This window comes from Leuciscus leuciscus (genome assembly GCF_965113295.1).
Source record: "Leuciscus leuciscus genome assembly, chromosome: 7".
NCBI classification, from domain to species: domain Eukaryota; kingdom Metazoa; phylum Chordata; class Actinopteri; order Cypriniformes; family Leuciscidae; genus Leuciscus; species Leuciscus leuciscus.
Genome location: NC_138731.1, coordinates 24,998,121 through 25,009,994, shown reverse-complemented (window position 1 = coordinate 25,009,994; position 11,874 = coordinate 24,998,121). Strand labels below are relative to the sequence as shown.

The window sequence follows — 11,874 nt, the reverse complement described above, 5'->3', positions numbered from 1 at the left end:
TAGTCTTTAATTTGGACAAATATTAACTTCACAAGAAAATCATGACAAATTACTAAGGACTAAGATCTAGATATTAGGCTTACTAGCAGCCTCTGTGCCAACTTGCACAGTCAGGAATTGACTAACAATAGGTGATGTGTAGTCTTTAGTCTCGGTCTTGTATAAAAGTACAGGTGACAGCAGTCAGTCAACAACCAGAATCAGCTTCAGCTTCTCCTTTGTTGAACTACAGTACTGAGGATCAGCCAGCGCAACCATGATGGGCAAGGTAAACTTCATTACAGCTACAATTTCAAACTTTAATTAAAATGAAAATAAAAATAGAAAATAAAAATAAAACTGCAAACATTAACTTTCAGGTCATCTTCTACGAGGACAGAAACTTCCAGGGTCGCTCTTATGAGTGTATGGGTGACAGTGGTGACTTCTCCTCCTACATGAACCGCTGTCACTCTTGCAGAGTGGAGAGCGGATGCTGGATGATGTATGATCATCCCAACTACATGGGAAATCAGTATTTCTTCAGGAAGGGCGAGTACGCTGATTACATGTCTATGTTCGGGATGAGCAACTGCATCAGGTCCTGCCGTATGATCCCCATGGTGAGTTCAGTTTAAGCTTATATAATATAAAGATAAATCTGTGTTTACATGTTAACATTTCTGGCTGATAAACTTAAATTTAACTGATTTCTCTTCCACTACAGCACAGGGGATCCTACAGAATGAGGATTTATGAGAGGGATAACTTCATGGGTCAGATGTATGAGATGATGGATGACTGTGACAACATCATGGACCGTTACCGCATGTCTCACTGCCAGTCCTGTCATGTGATGGAGGGCCACTGGCTCATGTATGAGCAGCCCCACTACAGAGGCAGGATGTCCTACTTCAGGCCTGGAGAGTACAGGAGCTTCAGCAATATGGGTGGCATGAGATTCATGAGCATGAGGCGTATCATGGATTCCTGGTACTAGTGTTTCTATAAATAAAATAATTTCTCTACAACAATAAACATTGTCTTGAAAATCATTAATGCCACTGATATTTGCTTAAATACTCAACAAAAACCCTTCACAAGTTTGTCAATAAAAATATAAAACAAATTAAGAATTTCACATGTAACTTTAAAATACTCTGACTGATTCTCTCAACCCGAGTTTTCAGTGCGTATATTGCACAATATTAAAGAATATCATGACACTTCACAGTAGAGGAGCTGGGGGACAGCATATAAGTTTGCAGTTTAGTAGGCCTACATGTTTATTTTGTATTATTTTCTTCACATCTTCCCAAATCTATTTGCAAATTAGGGATCACTGGTGGAGAAAAACAAATATATAAACAAGAAAATTAAATTATTTACAAAATTATAAAGTATTTATTACAATTTTCACTAGATTAAGAAATATCTTATATCCAGGTCCTTAAATATATTTTAATAAAGGTATGATGTTAATACTTTCATAATGATCGTATTATCATAGCTGTTTGTTTACTTTGAAATGCAGTGTTTGAAAGCCTTTCAGAGCAAATATATTTCTAGCCAACTGGAATATCACTTTCACCCACTTTTTGTCCTGGAGGGAAAGAAAATTAGTTGCTTATCTTTAGGCACCCTCACGATCTGAATCTGATTCTGGGAATCACAATCAAATTTTAAAACAACTGACAAATAATATCAAAAATATGTGTTGAATTTTATTAAATTAGGCTACTTATTTTTATTGATTAAATTCTCTTTTCTTCTGCATTATTGCACTTTGATTTTTAATGATTACATCACAGATAGCAATACGCTGCATTCACACTAATGCACAGATCTATTTGAACATATATGTTTTGTCCTGTCTATAAGACATAACACTGTTTTGCATCATAAAAGCATTTGGAAATGCAAGTGCATTTAACATTTTACAACAACTTACACCAAGTCAGACAGCCGCATGCCACAAACACTCTTTAAAACGAATGTACAAAGAGCATGTCAAAATTTAAATGCAGACACCTGTCAGTAAGTGAGTTTTGGGTACAAATTTATTCTTCAAACTGTATAAATTATGCCTTTGTAGACTGTTTGAAAGAGAAAACACTGAAATACCAGCAAAACTGCACATTGTCAAGCAAAGTGCACAATTCTCATAGTGCATGTCCTGTGCAAAGAAGCAATTGCCCTTCTTTTCACTTCAACCATGAAATCTTATGCAAATGTATGTAGCCTTCTTGTTCTGATGGTTGTGTGTGTATGCGTGTGTGTGTGTTTGTGTGTTATTGGCAGCAAGAAGAATATGGTTGTCTCTAGTACACACAAGTTCAATCACGCATGCAGAAAAAAAACTGTTCAGAAGGAATAAATTCTGAAGTTCCCTTTCAAGGGAACGAGCGTTGCGTCGAAACTGACGCTATGGGGAACGCTTTGCGTGATGACGTCTTGAAGCACATGTAAAATCAGTCCAATGGTGTGAAAACGAAAGCTTTCTGAGTCTTCAGTTGCGCTCTGTGTGAATCTGTCCTTGTTATTTGGTGTTGTCTGTCTATATTACATTATATATTCAGTATGGCGAGTAAGCAGCAGCAGTTTAGAGTGTGTGTTCACCCCTGCCCGCGTTATTTAACGAGTGGGGACACTCACACTCTTTGTGTTGTCTGTTTGGGTGAAGAGCATGCCCAGTCAGCACTCGAGGGTGCTGGCTGTGAGCATTGCGATGCGCTTCCTATGCGTACGCTCAGATCCCGCCTGGCTTTATTTAACCAGGATCGCGTTCCCCAGGGCTCTGGTCCCACCGCTGCCGAGGCACGGCGTCGATCACAGACCTGGGGTTCGCAAATGGATCTATCAGTGGATGTTGAGACGGGCTCTGCCTTATCTCAGCCTCTTTCTGATAGATCCAGTGCCTCTCATCAGGGTGTGGAAGCATGCGCTGCAGTTTCTTCCCCCCCGATGGAGGCACCAATACTGCAATTGTCCAGCTCTGAGGAGTTGGACGTTGTTAGTATTGACGCTGAGTCTGAGGATTCGCCACCTCAGTCTCATGCGTTTGAGGAATTGCTCGATGTTGTTACAAGGGCTGTCGAGCGATTGTCTATTGAGTGGCCAGAAGATTCGCAGGGCGTTCGGTCGAAAAGCAAGCTCGACGAACGTTTCCTGCCATCTCGTGCACAGCCTCAGCGCAGAAGCCTTCCATTTTTCCCCGATCTCCACACCGAGGTGTCGAGATCGTGGGGAAAACCAGTATCGTTCAGAGTTTACACTGCACAAACATCCCACTACTCCACTATACATAAATATAAAGAGCATGGTTATGGGGAGATGCCGAAGGTGGAAGAGACGCTTGCGAGCTATCTCTCTCCAGCAACGGCATCTTCTCTGAAGGCTCCTGCATTACCATCTAAACCAGTAAAAGTCACTTCCTCCCTGGTTCCAGGGCTCCAGACTGCGACCAAATGGTCGCATTTTGCGACCAAAATTTGAGAGTGTGCGACTGAATTTTTCATCCAGTCGCACATGTGCGACCAGTAAATTTGTTTTGTTTTTACACGTTAAACGGAAGGGGCGCGTCAATGAATCCGGAATGTGTGGCAGGCCAATGAGGGTGAGAAGAATTGGGAATGGCCACTGTAACTGGCTAATGTGTGGAGGGGGAGGGTCCTAGAGATAATCGAGCGCGCGTAAACGTCCGTGGGAAGGAGACGGAGACAAATATCAATGTCACAGACACAGCCGGATGATGATTCAGAATCAGAGGTTTGTGAGGTGATAAAGGCCCGAACCCACCATTTTCGGGAAGACTGGCTGCGAGAATTCAGCTGGTTGAGGTACTGTAAGGAGACGAACTTAATGAACTGCGAATGTTGCAGTCGCTATCCCAGAACTGCGGGGAAAACGAAGTTTGCAGACAGTGCAGGCACTTCGCAGTTTAAACACAATATGCTAGTTAGACACATTCTCAGCCTCAAGCATAGAGTATTCCGTGACATGTTAATAAATCAAAACAAAATGAAAGCGGAAAAAAACTGCGCTACTCATTTCTGCGTCACGGACCGTTTAATAGTTCGAACCAATAATAGACAGCGCAGAGCTTCTCTCGCCAGTCGCGGGCGGATCTCGATCACGCAACACCGTCACATCGTGGACATCCAGTGAAGAAATCCATTGAGTTCGCGACAGAATTAATAACATCGTTGCGAGATCCAGTGAGAAACATTCAGATTCAACGCAGAATTCTCTGTTATAAACCATATCAGATCAAACAGCGCTAACGTGGAAACCAGGAGAAACATGTGCCATGAACGAACAAGTTATAGAAGGCTTTAGGTCCACAGATCAGCAACATTCACCATGGATTTAATGTAGTAACACTAACTGTAACAGTATACTGTGGTTATAACAGTAGCCTACACATATCTTTTTCCAGCACTTCAAAACTATAATATCATATTTAAATGTTATTTTTAATGTGTTGACCAAAACATTTTTTGTTCAACCTTTAAAGATTGTCTCTATTTATAAAACTAAAAGTTTCAAGAAGTAGGAAAACTCACACTTATTTAAAAAAATAAATAAAATAAAATTACCATTGTAAACATAGCTGCTGAGGGCGCTTATTGGCTATTTTCAATCCCTAATATCTATTTTGTCACTCATTTTGCTATTGAATTAATATTAAGACATTATGAATGATAATAGTTCAAGTTAATTTTATCTACACCTCAAATTAAGCTCAGTGCTTTGTCATCCCACAGTGCTACCAGATACTTTCTGTAGAACTTAGTGCCGCTGCCCTCAAATGTTAGTCTGGAGCCCTCTGAACTTAAAATAAAACTGCACATTGTAATTTCTGTACGTTAAGTCTATTTATTATCAAAGCATTTGTCAGTAATACAGTTATTTTGGGGGGAAATGTGAATAATTGCATTGCAAGGTGATTTAAGATGTGCCCCTAAATTTTCTGCTTGCGCTCCTAAAATTTTAAGTCAGGGGCTACAGCGCTCCTAATAAAAAAAGTTAGTCTGGAGCCCTGGGTTCATAAAGCTTATGCCGCCTCCGGCCAAGCTGCAGCGTGTTTGCACACTATGTCCATAATGCAAGCATACCAGGCAGAATTATTGGGTGATTTAGATGAGGGCGGGGGTATTGGTCCCGATACTGTGTCCGAACTGCGTAGAGCCACAGATTTGTCTCTCAGGGCCACCAAGGAGACGGCTAGATCCATCGGCCGCTCTATGGCAGGCCTGGTGGCCACTGAGAGGCATCTGTGGCTCAACCTAAGTGATATAAAAGACAAAGAGAAGCATGTTCTTTTGGATGCACCGGTTTCCACTGTAGGTTTATTTGGAGACGCAGTTAATAGTGCTGTAGCTAAATCTCAAGAAGCTTCAAAACAGGCAGCTGCACTTCAGAAACTTCTCCCCCGCCGTTCTTTCTATGAGGCTGCTGAGCGGGAGCAGCCTCACTCCTCTAAAAAGAGCGCTGAGCACCGTGCCACTCAGAAACAGAGCGTTTCCTCCCGTGCTCCCCCACAAAAATCTCGGGGACACGGAGGGCGCTCTCAAACCCAGCAGTCTTCGAGTGGTAAAACGGATCTGCGGACCGTTATTACCGCCAAGAAGGCTGCTGGGAAAAAGTCCTGATGTCCGAGGGCTCAGGACAAATGAGGGTAGTCCCCCCCGAAGCAGAGCGGTCAACACCTCTTTTTACGGTGCCCATCTCTCTTCGGTACCCTCAGGGGACCGGTCTGCCAACCCTGCCGCCTCCGGTGTTTCAGGGCGCAGCGGTCTCCGGCGAGCACATATCTCAAGGTCCACCCGGAAACGTAGTGGCCTCGGGATGCCCGCCCCCTCTGAGGAGGGTGCTAGAGCAGTCTGTTCGGTCGTTCCCTGCCGGTGCGCCGTTACAGGGCGATGAACCGACTACTCAACAGCAACAAAATCCAGAAACCAGTCTCGAGAGGCTGGTACCTCTAGTAGAATCTTTGACAGCGTGGAAGCTACTGTCAAATGTTTCTCGTTGGGTCCTGCAGACCGTGGAAAAAGGGTATCAGATACAATTCAAGAAACGCCCACCTCGGTTTATGGGGGTCCTGCCCACAGTGGTGGGCCCCGAGCAGGTACTGGTTATGGAACAGGAAGTAAACACTCTGTTAGAGAAAGGGGCCATAGAATATGTACCTCCCTCCAACAGGGAAACCGGGTTTTACAGCCGGTACTTCATAGTTCCGAAGAAGGACGGGGGATTGCGTCCCATTTTAGATCTTCGAGTTCTGAACGAGTCAGTCATGCAGCTCAAGTTCAAAATGTTAACATTGAGACAAATCGTGCCACAGATCAGGTCCGAGGACTGGTTTGTCACGATAGACCTCAAGGACGCATATTTCCATATTTCCATCCGTCCGTGTCATTGGAAGTTCCTGAGGTTTGCTTTCGGGGCCAAAGCATACCAATATCGAGTTCTTCCATTCGGCCTGGCTTTATCACCCCGCACTTTCACCAAATGCGTGGATGCAGCTCTGGCGCCCTTGCGCCTTCAGGGTATTCGCATATTGAACTACATCGACGATTGGTTGATTTTAGCTCAGTCGCATCAGGAGGCGATTCGGCATCGAGATGTCGTCCTCACCCATATGAAAGAGCTGGGGTTACGGCTGAACGCCAAGAAGAGTGTGCTTTCTCCACTTCAGAGGACCACTTTTTTAGGCGTGGTTTGGGTTTCAGTGTCGATGCAGGCGCGTCTGTCACCGCCACGTGTAGATTCCATCCTTGCAGCTGTGAAAAGTGTAAAGCTAGGCCAGCTACTCACTGTCAAACAGTTCCAGAGACTGTTGGGTCTCATGGCAGCAGCTTCCAACGTGATACCTTTTGGACTACTGCACATGAGGCCCCTGCAGTGGTGGCTCAGGACCAGAGGGTTTTCCCCGAGGGGCAACCCATTTTGCACAATCAAGGTCACGCGGCGATGCCTACGTGCCTTGGTTATGTGGAAGAAACCTTGGTTCCTGTCCCAGGGCCCAGTGCTGGGAGCTCCTTGTCGTCGCAAACTGCTAACGACGGATGCTTCCCTCACGGGTTGGGGAGCGATCCTAGAGGGTCGCTCATCTCAAGGTCTGTGGGAAGACCATCATCGTTCCTGGCATATCAATCGCCTAGAGATGTTAGCTGTCTTCCGGGCTCTGAGGAGCTTTATCACAGATCTCAGGGGACACCATGTGTTAGTGCATACGGACAACACGTCGGTAGTCGCCTATATCAACCACCAAGGGGGTTTGCGCTCGCGCCCATTATCCAATCTGGCACGCCATATCCTCTTGTGGTCCCAGGGGAAGTTGCTGTCACTCAGGGCAGCCTACATCCCCGGGGTCCAGAATATAGGAGCAGACACTCTGTCGAGACAGGGGCCGAGGCCCGGGGAATGGAGGCTCCACCCCGAGGTGGTGGAGCTGATATGGAGGGAGTTTGGCCAAGCACAAGTGGATCTGTTTGCGTCTCGAGAGACGTCTCACTGTCCACTTTGGTTCTCCCTCACGCATCCAGCTCCTCTGGGACTGGATGCTATGGTGCAGACGTGGCCGAGGCTACGTCTGTACGCTTTTCCCCCAGTTGCTCTGCTCCCGGGAGTTCTGGAGAGAGTTCGCAGGGACCGGGTTTGCCTGCTTCTTATAGCCCCGCGCTGGCCGGGCAGAGTATGGTTTCCCGATCTTGTGTCGCTCCTCGACGGGCCTCCTCTGGAGCTACCCGTCAGGAGGGACCTTCTGTCCCAGGCAGAGGGCTCGATATTTCACCCTCGGCCAGAACTGTGGAACCTGTGGGCTTGGCCTCTGAGGGGGCCCAGCTCATAGAGTCAGGTCTCTCAACTGAGGTTGTTGAGACCATTCTACAGTCCAGAGCTCCCTCCACGAGGAAACTTTATGCCCTGAAGTGGAGAGTATTCACTTCTTGGTGTAGTGACCGTCGGTTGGATCCAGTCAACTGCCCAATTGGTACAGTTCTGGAGTTCCTGCAGGATCGGTTCACTGCAGGTCTGACCCTGTCCACTTTAAAGGTTTATGTGGCGGCCATAGGTGCTTACCACATTCCTTTGGGTGGAATGTCTGTGGGGAAAGACCCCTTGGTATCTCGTTTCCTTCGTGGCACTTGGAGGCTGAGGCCTGCAGTTCACTCTAGGGTGCCGCCTTGGGATTTGTCCATTGCGTTGCAAGGCCTTTCCCTGGCCCCCTTTGAGCCTATTGAGGAGGTTCCTGAGAAATTCTTGACTTTGAAAGCTCTGTTCCTTCTAGCCATTTCTTCTCTCAAGAGAATAGGGGATTGTCGGTTGCTCCGTCATGCTTGGAGTTTGCTCCGGGTATGGTTAAAGCTTTTCTTCATCCTAGACCGGGTTATATCCCCAAGGTCCCCACTAATGTGGCTAGACCTATTGTTCTGCAGGCCTTCTGTCCTCCTCCCTTTCAAAATGCGGACCAGGAGGCGAATAATTTGCTTTGCCCTGTTCGGGCGTTAGACGCATATGTCCACAGAGCTGCCCTGTGGCGAAAAAGCGATCAATTGTTTGTATGCTTTGGGTCCCCTAACAAGGGAGGTCCAGTGTCTAAGCAAAGGATGAGCAAGAGCAAGTGGGTGGTTGAGGCTATCTCACTTGCTTATGAGGCGGCTGGGCAGCCTTCTCCTTTGGCTGTCCGGTCGCACTCTACTAGGAGTATGGCGGCCTCTAAGGCCCTTATATCAGGAGTATCTTTGCAGGACGTTTGTGATGCGGCAGGCTGGTCCTCACCGCACACCTTCATCAGGTTCTACTCTTTAGACCTAGACTCTACTCCAGGGTCTCAGGTTTTGTCTTCCTAGTGCTGCTCACTTGATTACACACAGGACAGACATTTGTAGCTATGGTGGCGTTGGTATAGACGTTCCCCATAGCGTCAGTTTTGACGCAACGCGAGTTCCCTTGAAAGGGAACGCCTCGGTTACGACTGTAACCTCGGTTCCCTGAAGAGGGAACGAGCGTTGCGTCGCCTTGCCATATCTCCTTCATGCCTGTCAGCACGACTTCAGACTCTACGAAGCTTTCGTTTTCTGTTTCGGGCCGGCTTTTATAGCTTCCTGGTACGTGATGTCACCCGCCTCTGACGTTCTGCCACACCATTGGACTGATTTTACATGTGCTTCAAGACGTCATCACGCAAAGCGTTCCCTATAGCGTCAGTTTCGACACAACGCTCGTTCCCTCTTCAGGGAACCGAGGTTACAGTCGTAACCGAGGCGTTTTCAGAATAAATTTTTTCCTCCCACCCTTATTTCTGAAAAAACTTGTAGAAGGTCTCTAGGAGGAGTGGAAGTAATACAGTCATGGTTAGAAACGTCAAATTATTTTCAAATAGGTGATTTAGATCATTTTTACACATCAGTGTTTTCTCTCATATATAAAAACTAAAAAAAATTATCCTAGTACTTCTGTGATTATTTGAACATTTGTAACATAGCCTAAATATTATAAATATTGTATGGCTGAAAAGACTGAAGTTGTTTTATACATATCAACTAAATTTATACGATTTTCAGATTTTCAAATCCTTTTTGTCAAAGGGTTAAGAATTGTAAAAAGTAATGGTTACAGTAGTAATTTCGATAGTCCACTTTAGACATTCTACTAACTATAAGTAATTTTTCAACTACATGTCAACTAACTCTCATTAGAGTATTAGTAGACTGTAGTAGACTGTCAGTAGACTGTTAGGTTAGGTGGTAGGGTTTGGGTTAGTAGAATAAGTTGATGTGTAGTCGGCAAGTTACTTAAAGTCAGTAGAATGTCTGTTGGGGTACCAACAAAATAAAGTGTTAGCAAATATTAAGCAGACAGTCTACTAATCCTCTAATAAGAGTTAGTTGACAAAGTTACTTATAGTTAGTAGAATGTCTAAAGTGGACTATCGAAATAAAGTGTTACCAAAGTATTTAATTATTCTGTTCCCTTTCAAGGGAACTCCCGTTGCGTCGAAAGCTGACGCTATGGGAACGCTTTGCGTGATGACGTCTTGAAGCACATGTAAAATCAGTCCAATGGTGTGGCGGAACGTCAGAGGCGGGTGACGTCACGTACCAGGAAGCTATAAAAGCCGTCCCGAAACAGAAAACGAAAGCTTTCTGAGTCTTCAGTTGCGCTCTGTGTTGAATCTGTCCTTGTTATTTGGTGTTGTCTGTCTATATTATATATATATATTCAGTATGGCGAGCAAGCAGCAGTTTAGAGTGTGTGTCCATGCCTGCCCGCGTTATTTAACGGGAGGTGATACTCACACTCTTTGTGTTGTTTGTTTGGGTGAGGAGCATGCCCAGTCAGCACTCGAGGGTGGTGACTGTGTGCATTGCGACGCGCTTCCATTGCGCACGCTCCGATCCCGCTTGGCTCGGTTCAATCCCGATCGCGTTCCCCAGGGCTCGGGTCCCGCCGCGGCTGAGGCTCGGCGGCGATCTCAGACCTGGGGTTCGCAAATGGATCTGTCAGTGGATGTTGAGACGGGCTCTGCCTTATCTCAGCATCAATCTGACAGATCCAGTGCCTCTCATCAGGGTGTGGAAGCACGCATTGCGGTTTCTTCCCCCCCGATAGAGGCACCAATACTGCAACTGTCCAGCTCTGAGGAGTTGGATGTTGTGAGTATTGAAGCTGAGTCTGAGGATTCGCCACCTCAGTCTCATGCGTTTGAGGAACTGCTCGATGTTATTACTAGAGCAGTTGACAGACTATCTATTGAGTGGCCAGAGGATAGGCAGGACGTTCGTTCGAAAAGTAAGCTCGACGAACGCTTCCTGCCATCTCGTACACAGCCTCAGCGAAGAAGCCTTCCGTTTTTCCCCGATCTCCACACCGAGGTGTCGAAATCGTGGGGAAAACCGGTTTCATACAGAGTGTATGCACCACAAACATCCCACTATTCTTCCATTCACAAATATAAAGAATATGGTTATGGGGAGATGCCGAAGGTGGAGGAGACGCTTGCGAGCTATCTCTCTCCAGCAACGGCATCTTCCCTGAAAGCTCCTTCACTTCCCTCTAAGCCAGTAAAATTCACATCATCTCTGGTTCATAAATCGTATGCAGCCGCTGGTCAAGCTGCAGCGTGTCTGCATACGATGTCTATTATGCAAGCCTATCAGGCAGAATTATTGGGGGATTTAGAGGAGGGCGGGGGAATTGGTCCTGACACAGTGGCTGAACTACGCAGAGCCACAGATCTGTCTCTCAGGGCCACCAAGGAGACCGCTAAATCAATCGGGCGGTCTATGGCAGCCCTGGTGGCCACTGAGAGGCATCTGTGGCTCAATTTGAGCGATATAAAAGAGAAAGAAAAGCACGTTCTCTTAGATGCTCCGGTTTCCACTGTTGGTTTATTTGGTGATGCAGTAAACAGTGCGGTAGCTAAATCTCAGGAAGCTGCTAAACAGGCAGCTGCATTACAAAAACTTCCGCCGCCGTTCTTTCATTGAGGCTGCTGAGCGGGAGCAGCCTCACTCCTCTAAAAAGAGCGCTGAACATCGTGCCACTCAAAAACAGAGTGTGTCCTCTCGTGCTCCCCCACAAAAATCTCGGGGACACGGAGGGCGCTCTCAAACCCAGCAGTCTTCGAGGGGTAAAACGGATCTGCGGACCGTTATTACCGCCAAGAAGGCTGCTGGGAAAAAGTCCTGATGTCTGAGGGCTCAGGACAAATGAGGGTAGTCCCCCCGAAGCAGAGCGGTTAACACCTCTTTTCACGGTGCCCGTCTCTCTTCGGTGCCCTCAGGGGACCGTTCTGCCAACCCTGCCACCTCTGGTGTTACAGGGCGCAGCGGTCTCCGGCGAGCACATATCTCAAGGTCCACCCGGAAACGTAGTGGCCTCGGGATG

The 11,874-nt window shown here is 46.5% G+C and overlaps 1 protein-coding gene across 1 annotated transcript; it reads left to right on the top strand.

The window, feature by feature from the left end:
- Positions 1–256: 256 nt before the first annotated feature.
- Positions 257–979, top strand: LOC309503079 (gamma-crystallin M2-like; the record flags this gene model as incomplete). The annotated part of the gene is made up of 3 exons (XM_082175770.1): positions 257–268; positions 360–602; positions 707–979. The coding sequence occupies 3 exons, from the start codon at positions 257–259 to the stop codon at positions 977–979; spliced, it is 528 nt and encodes a 175-aa protein (XP_082031896.1).
- Positions 980–11,874: the final 10,895 nt, after the last annotated feature.